At 36.1% G+C, this 21,579-nt stretch overlaps 1 protein-coding gene across 2 annotated transcripts in view; it reads right to left on the reverse strand.

The window, feature by feature from the left end:
• Positions 1–21,579, reverse strand: part of LOC126827242 (inositol 1,4,5-trisphosphate receptor) — a 91,840-nt gene that overhangs the window by 40,398 nt on the left and 29,863 nt on the right. For both annotated transcript variants that reach the window (XM_050556495.2, XM_056102150.1), the window contains exon 3: positions 17,018–17,124. In XM_050556495.2, coding sequence (XP_050412452.1) covers positions 17,018–17,124 — 107 coding nt within the window. The remainder of the gene's footprint in view (positions 1–17,017; positions 17,125–21,579) is intronic.

Consider the following 21,579-nt stretch of genomic DNA (forward strand, 5'->3'; position numbering starts at 1 on the left):
ATTTCCTGACAACTTTTTAAAAATATGTACCAATTAATTGTTACAGATTAACATTCAACGAGGTTGTTTATTTCTGAACAGTAGCCAGGAAATTAAACTTGACCACTATAATAATTTAACTCTAAAGAATTGTTCTTAACGTCAAATCTTTAGCTCCATTCCATTTACCCTGTATAAATTTGAATTTTGATTTTCCTCTAGTTAAATGTCCTAATCTAGGGACCGGGTATCATTCAGATTTGATGAAAAAAGGAAAGAAACTGAGTTTACCATCTATAATCTAATACACATATCCAGTTAATAGATTGCCATGCAGAAAGTGTTAAAATACCATCAAGATTCATCAAAAACCGCCCAGTTTGTGCTACAGTTTAGTTTGACATCGGTTGTCTAGTTTATGAAACTAAATGATCACAAACTGGATGACCAATATCAAAACTAAACTAAATGGTCATAAACTAGATGACCGATGTCAAAACTAAATGGTGTTTCTTAAACTAAACGGTAGCACAAACTCGGAGTTATTTGATGAATCTTGATGGTATTTAACACTTTCTGCATGGCAATCTATTAACTGAATATGTGTATTAGATTATAGATGGTAAACTCAGTTTCTTTCCTTTTTTCATCAAATCTGAATGATACCCGGTCCCTAGTGAAAACAGAGAATGTAAACCACAAAATCAAATTTTATCATTTTTCTGTGTCTTTAATATTTATAATACATGCCTGGCACAATTCCAAAATGTCAAGTACATGTAGTTCAGACCGACATTTTTTCACATTCAACTATAATCCTTATTCTAAAGCCTAATAACGGCTTTCTTTGAGATATAATACAGATTTGCTGGAATTGTGTGATAAAGTACTCTATAACTTGAATCAAATTGAACGATCATTTAGGTTCTTAGAACTTTATGACCTCAGCTGGTTTTTGATAATATATGGTATTGATGTTTCAACTCTGTATAAACTTCTGTTAAGGCACAAACTGGCTATGATCTAATTATTAATTAAACATGTAATTAATCCCATATGTCATTTACAAACTACATATGATCTGTGCACACGCTTCGCATTACAAAGGAATACGAACTGGTCAGTAAGCATACCATGACAAGATAAAAGAGACAATTGCAAGAATGATCATTAGTTTTATCTATTGTCCAATGGAGCAGGAGAGACGAGTGGAGAGAGAGAGAGAGAGAGAAATGGGGTTTAACGTCCACTCGACACAACCTAGGTCATTTCAGGACTAACATATGGTTTAATTTTATTTCAATAATTCGCTTGCGCATAGGGGTCTTTAGCAGTGGGAGGAAACTGGAGGACCCGGAGAAAACCCACGAGGTTGGACAGGCGACTCTACTCCTTGCCACGTACAACCAGGACGAGCGGAGAGACAGAGAGACCGGTGTATGGACTCGGCCAAGTTAAGCGTCTGCCTTGGCAGAGGGACGGAATGGTGGATTTAATATACCGGGAATCCTCGTATTTAAGCCCTGCTGTTATTTAGCTCACTAAATAACGAGTTTAAATTTCGAATTTAAGCCCATGGGCTTAAATTTAAAATCTATTTTAGAGTGGTTTCCCTTTTAAATTTTCAAACCACTTGTGAACTACAGGCTACAAGATGTTCTCCAGTTACACTCCGATCTTGTACTGCCAGGTTAGGACCAACTCAGTGACGACCCGTTTGAGGATTCCAGTTCAGATGAGGACTTTGATGGATAACGGATGCTCACCATACTAGTAAAAGCTAGCCCTGAGATCTGATTTGTTCAAAGAACTTTAAAATTTAAAGTTTATGGACAGTTTCTTTTTGTATTTCAGAACATTTATGTGGCAGTGCATCACAATTGTGTTTTAAAAGCCATTTTTGTTGATGAATTTGATCCGTTCCATTTAAAACTATAAAAAGAACCCAAATGTTTGTCATTTTTTCCTCTTGTCGAATTTAAGCCCTGGGCTTAATTTCAGAAGAAATGTTTCATCACTGACATGGTCAAATTCGAAATTAAGCCCAGGGCTTAAATACGAGAATTCCGGGTAGTTATGTACCGTCCTGATGTGTTCCTGTCATAGTCTAGTTCCTGATGTAGTTTAGTTCATGTTGTATCTACATATATGTAACTGTTTAATATTCTGTTCAGATGTAGATAAATCCTATATTTACTAAACTGATCTCTGTTATCACTAAAATAGTGTTACAATTGTAGATTAAGAGTTATCAAAATTCTGATTTATAAATCTGGCGAAACCCGCAGGGTGAAAAACTGAAATTCTAGAATAGGCTTCAAAGCAAATCATATCAAAGGCATATCAAAGGCTTAAAACTTCTCAATCTCGGCAAGAAACTTATGAAAATATTGACCAGATCTGTAAGGTCCGCACTTTTAAGAAAATATTTTTGATGTGTGGCATATACATATATAATAAAAGTGGGTAAAAGTTGGCTAAATGGCTAGAGCAGTGGTTCCCAAATTTCATTGAGCCATCGCGTTCTTGGCTCTGAATGTAGCTTTTTATACCATTAATTGAATCACACCATTTTTTTTTTAGGACTTTGAATTTTGTCTAATGGTTTGGAAATGAAATGAAATGGGGTTTAACGTCCTACTGTTCTGCTCCTAAATTGGGCTAATGAAAACAGGCATACGCCATACAGTGTGCGATGAGGGAAATTTTGCCTGGACAGCGGCACTACTGCCTACTCTTATATCAAATTCCAAGTGTCAAGGGAGCTTTTACGTGCATGTTAATGTGTACACAGGACCTCGGTTTTCCGTCCCATCCAAATGACTAGATAGCTGTCCTGCATCACTGACACGGGGGAACCACACGGGAACATCTGGATGAACTTTCTCGGCCAATGCAGGGATCCATCACCCGACAAATCGTATATGGATTGTTCGTACTTGGTTTTATTTCATTCATCCGATTTCTTTTCTTCTTGTCGATCCCTGCCTTTTTTTTATATTTCACCCCTCACCCCTCAACCTAGTGTTTGGGCATCCAACTTTAGATCTGCTCATCGCCATGGCGATGGGAAACACTAGGCTAGAATCAATCTTCTGTTTGTGAGGGGGGTTTTGATGGCCAAATAGTTAACATGTGCGCGCTGTGACATAAGGCCTGTCATTGAGTCAACTGGCGTGGATTCGATTCCCTGGTTGTACGTGACAATGAAGAGGGTCGCCTGTCCAACCTCATGGGTTTTCTCTGGGTCCTCTGATTTCCTTCCACTGCTAAAGGCTTTTACGTGCAAGCGAATTATTGAAATAAAATTGAAGCATGTTAGTCCCGATATGACCTAGTTTGTGTCGAGTGTAGGTTAATCTCTCTCTCTCTCTCTCTCTCTCTCTCTCTCTCTGTGAAATTTAACCTTCATAATAAAATACACTGAAACCTTCAAGAGAAAGCTGCCTGTATGTTGAGAATGTTAGGTCACTGAGAACTGATTATACTCTAATCACCGAGAAAACAGAACATCCCCTCCAGATAACACCCTCTCCTTCTCAATCGTAAACAAACCTGTTGATTACTTTTTACTCAGAACTATATTAGCCTCATACATTGTATTGCACAAATCGATAATAAATCTTCTCACGATTGCATTCTACCTTAAAAATGATAAAATTACAATGTCTTCCAATGTGATGCAATGGCTTATCAGAACCAAACAGAAGCAGACTTGTTTATTGAGTTAGAATAAACTGTTGAGAGAGAAAGAGAGAGAGATATTAATTTTAATTTCTTTTTTAAATTTTATTTAAAGGACCTAAGTCCGTAACTCAAAATCCTCCAAATCTTCGACATCGAAAACACAAATTATTGGTCAATTTAAATCAACATTGATGATGTAAACTTACCGGGAAAAGATGAGCTTCTGATATCCGATATTTAAGATAAAATAATTTTTTTAACATTGGTACACGAATCGTGCACCATAATGCGCTTCAGCCCCAGTTGTATTGAGAGACTCGAGGGACGAGGCTAGACACATTGCACCAAATCAAATGGAGTTATGTAGACTAGAATAACTAGACGCTAGAAATTTGCACTCGATTGACATTGCTGACTTATTTCGCCAAACATAACTGATTTGAAATTGGAGTAAAAACGGAAACCATTAAATGTAAATCAGTTTATATACATTCATATTACAGTATTATATGCGTTGCGACCCACTTTTGTGAATTTCTAGGTCCCAAATGTTGGCGATTTAGCTCCTTTAAAGAATGCATAATTTATTTCTTAATTCTATATTCATATATACAGGCAATATACGTGTAATGTATATTCAACTGTATATAAAGAAATATTGAATCAGATTTCAACTTGGACTTTTAATGCACAGTGACCACCTTCACTAGAATATTTCTCCAGTAACACTGATAAGCTGATACCGTTGATTAATAAAGCTAGGCCTTTTAGTAATGAACATTTTTTGTCAAAAAATCATATAAGTGGTCAGTATTCTAAACTAATGTTTAGTATATGTATAGAAAGTGGTTAGAATTTATACAGTTGTCATTAATTAGCAGGTTGTGTAACTAGGTGCAAAAAATGTGACTATTTATAACATCCATGACTACTGAATACACAAACCTGGACAATAGTGGTGTATATCATTCAATAGTCACAGTTTTAACACCTTAGTGACAAAACACCTACTTAATGACTACTGCCTGATAACTAACACTTTTAACTAACTAATACACATTATGTATATAAACTGATGACTTTGATCTATTAGTGTGGTATATTTTCATTTATAACAGTTATTTGTTCCTTAGTCAATGATATCAACGTTACAGTGTAATGAGCTATATATATATATATATACCCCCAATCCCTGCTCATCTATCCATATGTATCACCTGGAGCGGATTCAAACGAAGAATAGCCCCGAAACACGTTGGTGATAGAACATTGTTATCCCATTCTCATAATTCCTGTACGCTGATGGTCTTTATATAAATAGGGGGGTTGGATGGCCGAATGGTTAGCACGTTCGCGCTGTATCATAATGCCTGTCATTTAGTCAACTGGCGTGATTTTGAATCCCCGGTTGTACATGTATGTGACAAGGAGTAGGGTCGCCTGTCCAACCTTGTGGGTTTTCTCCAGGTCCTCCGGTTTCCTCCCACTGTTAAAGACCCCTACGCGCAAGCGAATTATTGAAATAAAATTAAACCATATGTTAGTCCCGAAATGACCTAGGTTGTGTCGAGTGGAAGTTAAACCCCATCTCTCTCTCTCTCTCTGTATATAATCATCAAGATGAGGTACTGATTCTAGGAAAACTATTCCATTTTATACTGTAGTGTTACCCCATGATTTTCATAATTCCTGTACACTTATGGTATGTGTATAATAATCAAGAAACTTATGTTGATTGCATTAATAATATCGATGGCTTTGGTTCTAATTTTTTGGAGTAATTGTAATTAAACAGAACTTGTTTACACTTTATAAATGTACATGTAATTACGTTTACTTAAATTACCTAATAACACTATCAATCATAAATGTTGCTTTTTTACGTCAACAATATAATAGAAATCTTCTTTTAACAAATAAACAGAACTACCATGCCATAAAGATAGGTTGTTGGGTAATGAAACATCCTCCCAAAGCAGGTGGAAGTTTTCTAAAAATATTTTACTGCAATGTGGGGCAATTAAACAAGTTTGAAAACCCCGGCTCTCGACCTGTCTTGGAAATAGCTTTTTATTTTAAACTGGTTCATCTTGGCCGTCTGAACGGGTTGGCTTAAAAACCCTGGGGATGCACAGTACGCAGACAGTTACATTCCTGGGAAAATGGCGGTGTCATGCAGTGCCAGTGTTATTGAAAGCCTGCGAGAACCGAATAAAGAATATGAAGCTACCCATGCGTAGTTAACTCTAACCTCCGACCAAAGAGGTCAGAATAGTAAAACTGGTTTGGCTAATGGTATGTGTGAACGCAACACAACCCTGTCTTAAAACCCCACGGCAATTTTGAACTGGTTTAAATATAAGTGTCTGAACGGTATATATGTGAGGATTTTTATACAACCCAATTGAAATGTGGTTGCACATTGTTGTCACCCCTATCCGAACAGTCCACAAATGTTGTTTCGTATTTATTCTTTTGTAATGGGAGCATTTACAAGACACTAAAACCATGAAGTAATTATTAGAAATAATTAAAATTTGATAACATTTATTATACTAAGAAAAGTAATCTCCCAGCAACACACCAAGAAGACTATTAAGGAATATATAGAGATTTATTCCAGTTCTTGATCTTTCTTAGAGGATTCCATTTTCCTCTCTACTCCAACGGTATCTCTAAGCTCCACGCCAACCTGCACTGTTCCAGGGATTCTTCCACGCACTACTTTGGTGAGAAGTTGTTCGTCGTTGTCTTGGATAATAATCATGTATCAGTAGTCAGATAATTCTGATAGTAATTATCAGAAATCATTGAAAATCAATAGGCTTCTTTTTCTTATGAACATCAACACTGTGTATAAATTTAAAGTCAAACGGATGAGAATTTAGAGAGTGTCCATAAGATTTTTCAAAGTGATCAAGGGCAATAACTTTCGGCAGTAATTATCAGAAATTGTTTACAATCAATTTGATTCTTTTTCTCATTAACGGGGGGTTGGATGGCTGAATGGTTAGCGCATGCGCGTTGTATCATACAGTCAGTCACTGAGTCAACTGCTGTGGTTTCGATTCCCTGGTTGTATGTGACAACGAGTAGGGTTGCCCATCCAACCTCATGGTTTTTCTCTGGGTCCTCCAGTTTCCTCCCACAGGCTTCACGTGGATAGGGGTGACAACAAAATACAAGCAGATTACAATGTGGGAGTATAAAAAACTTTGTTGTATTAGTCAATTTCAATAATTATTAATTATAATTATGATTGCAGTAAAATATGTTTAGAAAACAGGATGAGAGCTTCATTATGCACGATAAAACCCACATTACAACAATCTACCTCCCAAAATAAACACATACCTGTACATTATAGCTATAAGTGAGGTAGTGATGGCCGTATATATATTTATTTTATGATCAGTAGTGGAATACCGCGTTTTATCAGTGAAATAAAAGTGTTATTTCACTGGCTAGCAGTAGTCCATGTTGTTTTTACCTAAAATGATTGTAAAATCATAAAATAAATAGAACATTTGTCGTTTTGTCGTGAATAACATATTTTATTTCATCTCTAAACAAGAAAACGTTTATATTTTCACTCATGCTACTCGATGAAATAAAATATGTTATTCACTCTAAAACGAGAAATATCCTCTATATATATATACTACCTCTACTGTATTGTAATATATCAGGGGCGGATCCAGGAAGTTTTGCAGGAGGGGGTTTGCCAGGTTACTGAGACAATGTATCTCTCCTCCCCTCCCGCATGGTCTCTATCGTCATTTTGGCGTATATACATACACATTGAGCTTTTTAAACAGAGAAATTCAACACCTCGTTTGACGTCAATTTTTATTATGAATTAATACAATGACATTGTGATTCAATTTCATGGATGCAAAGCATTAATTGTGATATCACATAATGTCTATATCATTATCTCGTGCTTTGAGTGCCCATTCTGTCCCACATCTGACGATAAAGGATAAAGCACAAGGCCGAGAAATTTTTCTCATAAAAAGTGTTGATTTACAAAAAATTTTTTTTAGCTGAGCAGGGGGGAGTTTCGACCGCCCCCCCCCCCCCTCTGGATCCGCCCCTGTATATACGTCTATTATACACTGTAACCCAGGTATCATTTAATCCTGTGTTTCTAGCACTAATTTCTTTCACATTCATTTAATATTAATCTTTGTTTGAAAATTCATATAAATTGTTTTAAAATCACCCCAAATCATCTAATTTGTACTGGTGTCCAGTTTAAAGCTGACCATTCAATTTTGATAATGAGTGTCCAATTTACAAGCGTTTAATTTCTCGATCAGTGTTAAAAAAATAAACAATTCAATCAATTATTGATGTATAATGATTAATTTTTGAACAGTCATCGAGAAATTGAACGCTAGATACACCAGATTAATTGATACCTAATACAGATTCAATACAAATATATTAAAGGTAGAAACAATTGCATATACAGTTAGCTGTATGCCTAAAAGGTGGCACGAGGGGTGCAGTTCTTGGTTTACACTTTTAGTTTACTGCAGTGATAAAAACATTTTTGTTCTTCTACCACTACCAGAACGCTAGACGAAACATTTCTTATTTTTCCATGAAATAAATTTCTTATTTAACAGTTTACGTATACTATCCCTGCAAATAGCAACAGGTACATGTATTAACTCATTTTGCACACTAAGAACTATCTAATCTATTTCGAGAATGGCCGCCATATCCAACAATTAGTATATTGTTTTGTAATGTGGTTCTACTCCGGTTCACATCTGTTATACACAAAAAGACTAATTAAACCTTTTCAATTTTATCAAATAAAAGCAGAATATATACTTCTCAAAATTCTCGAAAAATAATAGGTGTAATCAACTACAATTTTCTAATCTTCTTTTAAAGGCATTTAGTAACTGGATAGAGCAATACACAAAAACACATACTTTGCCCAAATAAATAAGTAGCTGTTTTTCCATAAGTATGTGTTTTTTGTGTAGAATTTTCTAATTAGGACTTAAAATGTCGGTCAAGTGGCTAAGCGGAGCTAACTGTAGACAGACAGTGCAAGTTTAGTATGGTATTAGCTAGCAGGATGTTCTTAGTATTTCAAGAAAATCTGACATCACATCGCAAGAGAGAGGGGGGATGGCCTAAAGTGTTGTTCTTCGGTCACCTCTGGGATGGGGTCGGTAGCACGTCATTTCGGTCCCGCGTCATTTCAGACTCAACACAGACGACCTTTCAGACTCAGTTTCACAACTTTTCGGACTCGGTCTGGCGACGTTTTAATCTCGGATAAATAATTAAAAGACTGTTGAAAATGTGTGTGATATATTTTTAATAGCTGTTATTTTTTCCGTTTTATGCGAGTCCGATAGTTGTTTTATCTAATTGATCAGCGATTCTTGAGATCGCTAATAAAAAAGATAACACTGATTTTACACTGCTTGTTCTATTTAATTTTGTTTTGTTTCATCAGCAAGTATTGAACTTGACAATAAAATATTGTTGAAAATTTGTGTATATTTAGTAATACTGCTAATGTTTTTATAATTATGAAAGCCATTATTGCTGATTGACAACTCACATTTCTCCTCGTCCACTAGAGAACTGTAAGGTTTCTTTGCGCATATTACATGTACAATGTACATGTACAATAACATAGGGATTATCGGTTAATCAGCTTTTATTATCCCACTTTGATCGTTGCCATTTCTAATATTTTCCCAAAAGAGTTTTCTTTGTACGCACTAATTTATCGATTGGTACTGCTACATGTATCTATGGCAAACTTGTCGAGGAATGCAGGTCAACGTGTAGCTTACGGATTATTGTCAAAAAATTCTAGAGGCTTGTAAAAACAGTGCATGTCGAGTAAATTATATTTACTTTTGTTTTTTTGTGTAGGTCATTTTGAAATAAATTCTACAGCATATTATTCTTTTTTAAACAAAATAAATTATTTTTATGGGAAACGATGATAAAGAACCGTAAGTGCGACTATGCTTTATCGTTTGGTAGTCTTTTAATAACCACATGTTTCATGTTAATATTTTCTTTCGTGTTTTGTATTGACCTATTTCGTATTGACCTATTTCTAATAAATTCATCAGCTACTTTTTATATACATATTACAGATATAAAGAAATGAAACATTCTTTTCATAAATGAAGACGGGCATACGCCATACAGTGTGCTATGAGGGAAATTTTGCCCGGGCAGCGGCACTATCGCCTACTCTTATATCGAATTCCAACTGCCAAGGGATCTTTTACGTGCATTCCAATGTATACACAGGACCTCGGTTTTTCGTCTCATCCAAAGGACTAGACAGCTGTCCTTGTCAAACCCTTCGTCCTGCATTTCTTTTCATAAACATTCAACATTGAAAATTTTGCAGTTCCTTGAGAGATCTATACGGTGCATGATCCACAACTCCACGTTTTGTACTTGATTGCAAGCGGTAAATTTTACCTGCATTTTATTTTTTATAAAATTGCTTTTGGTTTATTATAGATTGATTTGACAGTTGTGTTCAACCTTTCCTTTCAACTTATTCCAGAGTCCGAAATGTCATCTACCCAAGTCCGAAACGTCGACGCCATATTTTTTTGAGTCTGAAATGTCCACGTCCGAAATGACGAGGGACCGAAATGACATGTAATCATGGGGTCATGGTTTCAATTGCTGGTGTGGACGTACTCATGGGTTTACTCTGTATAATCCAGTTTGCTCCCACAGGAAAGACTGCTGAGATATAAACCCTACGAGAGAGAGGGAGAAATTAGGGTTTAACATCCACTAGGTCATTTCGGGACTAACATATGGTTCAATTTTATTTCAAAAATTTTTTTGCGCGTAGGGATCTTTAGTAGTGGGAGGAAACCGGAGGTTGGACAGGCAACCCTACTCCTTGTCATATACAACCGAGGAATCGAAACCACGCCAGTTGACTCAATGACAGACCTTACGATACAGCGTGCACATCAGGGATCGAATTTGACGGATGCAAACACGCAGAATGCGTGTTGATTTTGTAGACTGCGTGTTACAAAATATGTCAAACGAAAAAAATGCGTGTAACATTTTTTCGCTTATTGTTACTGAATATGATTTTTCAATAATACACACATATCATAATTGACCTTTTTTTGTGTTCGACCATCTGTCCTTTCATTATTGTCGTTATATTCCATCAAACAAATTCCGACATCGGTGAAAAATGTACGTTATTGGCGAATGGCTTTCACACGACACAAACTGTTTTAATAGTAAAAAAAACACGTACCGTTTTGATTTTTCTGGATGATATTTAACATAAGTATTGAAAAAATGTTTTCCTTTTGATGTTATTCACGATATTTTATTGCTTATATATAATGATGAATAAATACTGTTATAAACTCCCGAGTATTCATTCCACAAGTTGCAAATGCGGATAAGGAGCTTTGTTTACGTCACGTGACTTCTCGCTCACTTTTCCACCTGTTAGCATTATCCCTGTTTCTGTTCAATTTCATCTTGACAAATTGTTTATATCAATACTTTGATTTTCCAAAGGAATCATTGATTTTCAGATTGAAATAAGATTTTAATAATGCAGAAATATAAATAATGCTAACATTGCCAACTATATACATGTATTTTGAGAGTTCCGGTAGACTAATTGATTAGTGATTATCATTCAGCGGATGTGCGGTCCGTGATCCGAAAAATTGCTATTTCAGTATTTGACATCAATGGGCACTTTTTTTGACATAGTACTTATGTTTTATAGTTTTATTTACTATCCTTGTATTATATAATGCATCTTGAAGAAGGTGTACGCTTGAGTGAGAAAAAAACGAGTTTTCAAGGGTAGCTATAAAAATAAATATGCACGGACGAAAGAACACAAACTTTTTTTTATGTTTTTTTGTGGCTCCGCCATATGTAAATATTTTTAATTTAAATAAAATATTATAATCAATATTTTGAAAATTAAAACTAATAAACAACAACTTTTGCAAGTTTGTAAATTTTGTTTGTAAATTCAGTACTGTATGCTAAAAATAATATTGACTAGAAATAATAATATTGACTAGAAAGTGTCAAGTGAATACTCCAGGGGTATTCCCAACTTTTTATGCATATTTATTTACAAAAAAAAAAAAACCCTGATAAACTGAAAGTATTGACATTTTATAAAATATTGCAATATAGTGATTATATCGCAATGTTTTCAGGGATATCGCCCAGCTCTAGTGTTGAAGGCAGTTTTGTGGGTTCATTCTTGTGTTTTATTAGCCATTAGCTTTTTAATGAAATTGTAAGGAATATGTGTACACTCCAATGTATAACATAACTTGTACATGTAATCCAAAGATAATAAAAGTATTTTCATTAAAGAAAAAATTGCCCCTTGAATTTCTTTAGAATCTTAGTTTTGCTTGTACATTTGAAATCAACAAGCAAAATTTTGCTTGTGTGTTTTCAAATAAAGTTCTATCCCTGGTGCACATGCTAACCATTCGGCCATCCAACCCTCCCAAACCCTACGAACAACATCACTAATTATCAAATGTGCGATGGCGAGTGCACGTGTTAAACATGGAACTAGAAGCTTTTGAACAGTGCAGCCCAGTATTTTTAGTTTTTAAATTAGTCATTTTCCGAACAAAAAAAGAAGCAAAATCATAACATTCCCAAAAAACCTAAAATCCAATTGGTGAGGCCTCACATATATTTTACCTCGACATGCATCATTCGACATTTAAACAAAATATTAATAAGCTCAATTTCAACAGATGTTATTCCTGCATGTGTACTTAACTTGCATGTTTGACTAAATGAACCAAGGATTCTGTGGTGCCATCAATATGATTTGGCACCCATCTTAATTTTGTCTTTCTTTCAATGAGCAGAAAATCGCGAAAACAACTCTATGATAAACAATTTATGGGTGCAGTAAAAAGTCCTAAGGTGTAACAGTCTATTTAGGTTTTTTCTTGCAGAGAAACGATTATCATGAACTGACTATTATCAGTATATTAGGAAAATGAAATGAAAAGTGTTGAATGTTTTATAACAAAGTTAATAAATTTCTATGATATTTCAAACAAGATTGGATATTGAGTGGATGTGAAAGAGATTAGTGCTAAATACACAACATTAAACATACATTATGCAAGAACGAAATCTGCCTATTGCAGGTCTTTCTTTAGGCCTGAAATGTTATCTTAATTATTAATTAGACATTAATTAACTTATCCAGATCATAATTAACTCTCGATGGCAACGCTAGTCTGCAATGTTTATTGGATTAGGTTCCGATTTCCTGTTCCGACTTCCATTCATAATTGAATTATTATATGGATAACCAAGACTATGTTTTATATCCTACTGACTTTAGTAATGATGATCGAGGCTAGGCCAAAAATTCAATCGCTAAAATCTTGGTTCAGAGTGGATCAATTTGACTGAAATTTTCAGCAAATTCCCTTTACATTATCTAGTTTTGAACTATTATAGTGAGAACTGCCAGCTCTTTATTTAATCTCCCATAATGTATCTTTAAATTATAACAGGGTTATATAGTGCATGAGCACAACCACCGTTTCTGCTAACTTTTCGTGGAATTCCAACAGTCACAGGTGCACACCAATCAGTACACAGGACCCTGTTTTGTCATCCCATGAGAATAACTATAGATACTATTTCTTGTCACACTACACACTATTTATGGAATAACTGGTTTATTTGACAATGAAACTCTCATCTTTATCAAGCAAATGATAACATAATATATATGTGTGTGTGAAATAGCTTTATTTAACGTCCGCTTCCACCGAGGTGATATTGCAGACAATATGTCTCCTTTTTCTTAGTGTTTAACGTCCGCTTACATCGAAGGTGATATCGCAGACTAGTCTTTTTTTTTATTTTTATTATCTCAGCGCACGCGCAGGGCTCTTTCCTGTGGGAGGAAACCGGATTACCAAGATTAAACCCACGAGGTTGAGAAGGCGCCGCAATCTCAAAGCCACATACGCTCTCACCAGGGATCGAAACCACAACCGCAAGCCAGAGGTGACCAGCCAGCTAGAGGTCGAAGTGCGGGACACGTCCTCGGTCCAGCTTCATTAAACAAGTGGAAACCTATCAGTGAGCAGGTACATTAACCACTGAGCCACATTAGCAAATTGAAACCAGGATATCTATACATGGGAGTACCAGTAAATGAACCTCCCTCAGAGATCAATTACTTTTACATGGTTCGCCACACCAATACATGTACATGTAACTTAGCAATTACCATTAAATGAAATGGAATGGAGAAAAGCTCTAACATCTCATCCACATTTTAACTTACAGAGGTCAATGCAAGGGACAACTTATATAGTATAGTCGTTTGGATGGGACAAAAAAGTGAGGTACTGTGTAGGGTTAGTGCACATAAAAAATCTGTTGGCAGTTGTAATTTGCTATTAGTGTAGGCCTTATTGCCGCTGTACGGTCAAAATTTCCCTCATAGCACACTGTATGGCATATGCCCGTCTTCATTAGCCTAGTCCAAGCAGAACAGTAGGACGTTAAACCCCATTTCATTTCATTATTACAAAGCAATAAAACAGGCTAATTACAAAATTTGCCTCATAGCACACTGTATGGCATATGTCCGTTTTCATTATCCCAGTTCGGAGCAGAACAGTAGGACGTTAAACCCCATTTCATTTCATTTTATTTTTATGTTTGCTTGTTTTTCTTATTTTATTTTGACTAATTTAAAAACCAAAAGTACTCGGTTGCATTGTTCAAAAGTTTTTAGAGAGAGAGAGAGAGAGAGAGAAATGGGGTTTAACATCCACTCGACACAAACTAGGTCATTTCGGGACTAACATATGGTTTAATTTTATTTCAATAATTCTCTTGCGCGTAGGGGTCTTTAGCAGTGGGAGGAAATCGGAGGACCCGGAGAAAACCCACGAGGTTGGACAGGCGACCCTACTCCTTGTCACATACAACGAGGTTGGACAGGCGACCCTACTCCTTGTCACATACAACCGAGGAAAAGTTTTTAGTTTCAAATGTTTATGTTTTGAAATTTTAAATTAAACATCTTCCATTTATCAAGACACCAAAGAGCTGGAAATTAAATTGGGTTACATTATTTATTTTAACTTTTAGGCCATTTTTAGTATAACAAACATCGCGGTCCATATAAAAACCAAAAATCAATCAGAACTCGTCTCAAATCAGGGATAAGTTTAAATCAATATTCACATGTATAGGGAAATAAAAACATGCTAAAGCTCTTCAAATGAATGACACAAAATCTTATCAATTTTTTTCTATCAATAAGAAATTTTTCTTAATCAATATTGATAAATGACAAAAGGAAACTATAATTTTTTTTTTTTTTTCCCTTTGATTCTCTAAAATCAATTGTCGTAGATTCTTTCACTTGGTGATGGAATACTTAAGAAAATCAGTCTAGGTCAAACGGGTCATTAATTAAATGAAACAAAGGAATAATGGGTCTAAGATTTAAGTCTAAATTCATCTCTCTCTCTGTAATTTGGGATTTGAAATGTACATGTATTCATCTAGACTTAACCCTCTTAACTCGAGACTGAAGAGAAATTGTTTTAGTCACAAGTCAGAACATCCCTGCTATTGTATCTCCTTAACTTGAGACTGAAGCGAATCAGTTCTATTCAGTAGTCTCCAACCCCCCACCAATCTGTTTGTAATACTACAGTTCTTTTTCTTTTTCACTGTTGACATTGAAAAAGCTACTAAATTCATATTTTGTAAAGTTGTTGACTGGATCATTCACCTGTACCAATACACAAACACAGAGAACAAGGTCAAGGTCAAGGGTGTGGGTGGGGCTTGTCAAGTGGTCTAAAGCTGTAGATCAGACGATCTGTATAGCGTCAAGTGGCATAATTTCTATCCCGAACTCAATCCGATTAAAATACTGATCTATATTTTGTTTCGGTTTTTTTTTTCAAACTTTCGATGGTCGGCGTAACAGACCGTTTCATCGACTAATTCATCACATCAACTAGCAGAACGCCTATTATATACATTTAACAACTCTTCCAGATCCTAGTGTTCCGAAGACAAGTAAAACGAAATTTTGAATTATAAAAAACGGAATGAAGTAGGATCTGTGTTTTAATCAGATTGTCCCGAACTTGTATGGGAGCCACGGTGGCTAAGTGAGTAAGATGCTGGCCCGCTAGTCTGGAGTTCGGATGTTCGATCCCTGCATTGGCTGAGAAAGTTCATCTGGATTTTCCGACGTTGTTTCCCCTTGTCAGTGGTGCAGAACGGAGGGCCTGACAAGGACAGCTGTCTAGTCCTTCGGATGAGACGAAAAATCGAGGTCCCGTGTATACATTAGAATGCACGTAAAAGATCTCTTGGCAGTTGGAATTCGATATAAGAGTAGGCGATAGTGCCGCTGCCCGGGCAAAATTTCCCTCATAGCACACTGTATGGTGTATGCCCGTCTTCATTAGCCAAGTATAGGAGCAGAATAGTAGGACGTTAAACCCCATTTCATTTCATTTCATTTCATTTCCAAACTTGTATGCAACAAGGAGTAGGGTTTCCTGTCAAACCTCTTGGGTTTTCTCCAATTCCCTGCCGAATCCCTTGGGTTTTCTTCAGTTCCCTGGGTTACCTCACACTGCTAAAGATCAATCCTAATGAAATAAAATGTAGCAGTGGACGCTTACGGCTAGCCCCCGGATCCATTCACTTTATTTGAATTGTACGTTTGTTTGTGAGTTGTGTAGTGTTGAAACTACTATTCGTTAACGGATACAAAATAAGGGTTATTCAAATCATTTTACTATCCATTTACTATTCGTTAAACATATATTCTGACATTCCGTATGCTCTAGTTTTAGCCATTTTTACATCTGATCACTTTGAAATTTTCCCCAATGCAATTGATCACGTACGCAGCTCTGAGCATAATTAATGTCAACATTATGCATATTATTTAGTGATAGTAACTAATAAAATTATTAATGCAGTGCAACAAAAACTGTAGTCTAAATAAAAAAAATATTCATTCATTCCCTGTGCTAGTTTACGGCATACGAGTTTAGACCGTGTTTTGACTTCCCACAATGAAATTTATTCATAACGACCTAGGTCAAGTATATTCCCACTCACTGATTGGTTCAATAGTAGTAGATTATCAGAATGAGGCAAACGACCTTGGCGGAATAAATGGCACATGTTTTCATTTTACTTTTTTCATGATGTGGACGTTAAACCTCATTTATCTCTGCCTCGTACACCCACAAACACACCATGAGAATTAAGAGATCTATTTTTAACTTACGTGCAATCTGTCAAGTAAAATTGGATCCGTACCAGATTGTCTGGCTGCTTGCCAATATTGTTTCTGGGCAGAATATCTGGACAACGGACATATCTTAAACAGACAATCTGAAATAAACATACAAAAACACAATCAAAATATGAAGAGCCCCGCCGGGAAAGAACGATCTAAGTCACTTTTTCAACGAACCCCAGTTAATGGCGCCATCTGGTAGCAAATTTTTTAAGTTTTGTGTTGAACATATTATTTCAGGTAAAAACGATTGGAGTCACATTGAACCAAGGCCCTTCTGAAATGGCCTCCCAGACAAATACGTACATTATACCCTTTATTTGACCTTAATTTGGCTGAAAAGTGGAAGTCAGTTGTTGTACTGGTATAATTTTATGATTTGCATTAAACATCATTTTGAAGTTGTAATTAAACCCACTCATTGTTCTGTTCGCATCAAGCATTCTCGTCCAAAAGTCTGTTTTGACTTTTATGCAAAAAGACAAAAATGTGACTTAGATCGTTCTTCCCCTGGACTCTTCATATTGCATGGAAGACAACAGACAAGAGTTACGTTGTGATACGCACGATTATCGTTGTAATATAAACATAAATTCAAAGTTTCATCAAAATCAGATCAAAATTGTGACCTCTAAATTGTCCACAAGCTAAAAACATGTTTTGCGTACAATCTGCAGGGGCCACAATCCATGAAGTTAAGTTCTGAGACATGCCAATATCAAAAGGAACTGAGATCGTTTGGAGATAAACCTATATATGTCAAGTTTTGTGAAAATCAAATAAAAATTGTGACCGGTAGAGTGCTCACAAAAAATTGTGGAAAGATGGACAGGGGCGACGACATTATGCCACTTTAAGAAGCATGGTATGTTTAATGTGTATATTGTACTATTGACTAAACTTTAACAAGACAAGTATTTGGGGCAATGATCATATTAAACATTGATAGATGTAGTAACCATAGTAACCTATTATTGTCCATAGTCTTTGTTTTAACAGATCATTATTAACTTATCTCTAGATAATCCATTATCGGTGCCAAGTTATCATGTACATGTATGTCTATAATGGCTTTAATAAATACAAATACCTGATAACGATAAGAGAATACTCGTCGAAACGTTGTGCTATATGTGTATAAACCAGTGATTGTATTCCATATAATTTGTGTTGTGGGGTATTTTTAGCATCAATATATTTCAAACTAGTTGTTTATCACGAGGCCCTGAGTTCACAAAGCATCCTTAAACTTAAGTTAAGAATTCACTCAAAATTGTCCGTCTAATTTTAACTAAAATATAGCCCTTTATAAAACTTTAATTGTTTTAATGTATACAATACATGTATCAATAAGAAACTAAATTTTGTGATTCTAGATCAAAGATATTTCTCATAAACATCTAGCCCCGGGATCCATTGACTAGATCAGATATGTACGTTTATTGTTTGTGGTGTCTGTGTATATACATGTACACGTCTTGTCCATAGATTTGTCTTGTGTAATTCTTTGTATGTGGTGAAGTCCTCTTGCACTTAACTTAAGTCTGGTGTTGCACAGGTAGAGACCTGCGACACTTCTTTATATACAGTATGTGTCTTGTGAAACCAGTGACAAGACCTTGCATATGTGTCTTTTGAAACAAGCAACATATCCTTGTGACACTTCCTTGCATGTCTTGTGAAACCAGTGACAAGACCTTGCATGTGTGTCTTGTGAAACCATAAGTAGTATAACTCAGAAACCAGAAGCAATACCAGCCCTACATGTATGACACTCCCAGGACTGGAGCTGCTTGAAAACAAAGCATCCTACTTGAGTCTCAGGACAGCCCTAGTGTAGCTAACAACCCAGGACAGACACTCAAATAACAGTTGCAAATATAGATATCCAAATAGAAATAATATCACTTCTTTGATACAGTTTCACAGAGAGACAATATTCCTTTCTTTAGAACTCCACCCTGGGCTATATCTCCAGCAAAGAGAGAGAGAGAAATGAGGTTTTACGTCTACTCAACACAAACTAAATCATTTTGGGACTAACATATGGTTCAATTTTATTTCTATTATTCGCTTGAGCATAGGGGTCTTTAGCAGTCGGAGGAAACCGGAGGACCCGGAGAAAACACATCGAGGTTGGACAGGCGACCCTACTCCTTGTCACGTACATGTACAACCGGGAAATGGAAACTCAATGACAGACTGTATGATACAGCGTACATATGCCAACCTTCCGGCCATCCAACCCCCACCCCCCTATATCTCCAGCAAAGATTGGTTTAGATCTTACAAAGGGGGGTTGGGTGGCAAGCGAATTATGGAAATAAAAATTGAACCATATGTTAGTCCCGAAATGACCTAGTTTGTGTCGAGTGGACGTTAAACCCCATTTCTCTCCTTCTCTCTCAGATCTTACAAAAAACATAGTTCCAGGGTGTTTCAGTCTCTCTTTCGAGAATTATGATCTGAATATGGCGATTATACAAATATATTTGGGCTACCATCAAGCCCTCTGGAATCATCTCTGTTTGATGTCCACCAGCTGCTTCCATATTTACTTCTGAGCTCCAAGCCATTTCAGGCATTGGAGTTCATTCAATCCTCCTCATCTGTATTAAAACATGCTATATTTACTGATTCTTTATTCTCTTTAGAAATTAAAGACAATTAACAACAAACAGGTTGTTTACCCGTTAATAGCGGACATTTATGGTCTGCTACTGTCATACAAGTTTAATCGTCTTATTTAGATCTTCCTATATATCACAATTTCTTTACCATTTATAGATTTTATTAAATCCTCAATAAATCATTCATATATACAAGCATTGACAGGGGCCTTGGGATCTTGCAGACACAAATAAACTTCACCATATTAAGCCTCACTAATTAGCAGACTGGCCAAACTCCTATAGATCCAAAAGGAGGGATGAAGTTGTTTTGTGTCACTCTCACATCTAGGTCATAGTATTTTGACTCATATTTTCATTTTAAATTTAAAGCGAGAGCCTCAACCAGAATGTGAGAACTGTCAAGTTGACAGTTACATGTAAGCACATTTTGATCGATGAAAGATGAAATGGGGTTTAACATCCAACTGTTCTGCTCCGAATGGGCTAATGAAGACGGACATACATTTACATGTACATGTACCCCTTACAGTGTGCTATGAGGGAAATTTTGCCCGGTTAGCAGCACTACGGCCTACTCTTACATCGAATTCCATCTGTCAAGGGATCTTTTACGTGCATGTCAATGTGTACATGGGACCTTGGTTTTTCCTCCCATCCGAACGACTAGACAGCTGTCCTTGTCAGGCCCTCCGTCCTGCATCACTGACAAGGGAGAACCATGCCGGAAAATCTGAATGAACTTTCTCGGCCAATGCAGAGATTGAACACCCGACCTCCAGGCTATTGAGCCAGCGTCTACCCACTCAGCCAACGTGACCCCCTTTTTAATAGAGTTCAAGTATCTCAAGGATATAACAAAAAGATACCATCGTTGTCAGTCTTTCCACAATCTACATTTTGTATTTGCCCAACTGGGTTTATATGGAAAACTACAACTACTAGAGATTTTAAACCAAACAGATTTTTATTATAAATTTTAATTGTTATAATTACTTTTTAATCACATTTATTGTAATTTGATTTACTGTGATATTTTGATGGTGATCTGTGATATGATTTTACATATTAACTGATGTGTGATAATATTTTAAAATTTTTAGAGAGAGAGAGAGAAATGGGGTTTAACGCCCACTCGACAGGTCATTTCGGGACTAACATATGGTTCAATTTTATTTCAATAATTCACTTGCGTGTAGGAGTCTGTACTACACTCGACACAAACTAGGTCACTTCGGGACTAACATATGGTTTAATTTTATTTCAATAATTCGCTTGCGCATATGGGTCTTTAGCAATGGGAGGAAATCGGAGGACCCGGAGAAAACCCACGAGGTTGGACAGACGACCCTACTCCTTGTCACGTACAACCAGGGAACCCAAACCACGCCACTTGACTCAATGATATGTCTTATGATACAAGGCGCACGTGTTTACTATTCGGATATCCAAACCCCTTTAAAATTTTGAAATATAGATATGTTGCAATTAAAAAAAAAACATTCACAATATATAAGATATAGTCCGGTAGGTGCTTACATACCGTTAAACAAAATTTCATTTCATTTCACAGAGACTAGTAGTGTAGTAATATTGTTAGTAGACCCTAGCTCAGCTGTTGTGATTCACTCTGTAATTGTGCATCAAGGATTATGCCGTGCACAGTATTTGTTCTTTATCAAATTTCCTAAGTGCAAACACAGAAAACTCATATGAAACTATGACAGTCAATGATCCCACAAACTGCTATTTGACTAAATGCAAACATAAAAAGATTTCTTCCGAACAGCACTGGTTTATTTCCAGCTTCTAAAGAGGGTGCCCAATGTTGCAAATTTTTCAACTGAACCATTTCTAGGGCTTATATTTCTTTCTAAGATTTATCTGTCATTTACAAGGACAGCTTTCTAGTTGTTTGGA

The sequence above is a fragment of the Patella vulgata genome, chromosome 7 (genome assembly GCF_932274485.2).
Source record: "Patella vulgata chromosome 7, xgPatVulg1.2, whole genome shotgun sequence".
In the NCBI taxonomy this organism is placed as follows: domain Eukaryota; kingdom Metazoa; phylum Mollusca; class Gastropoda; family Patellidae; genus Patella; species Patella vulgata.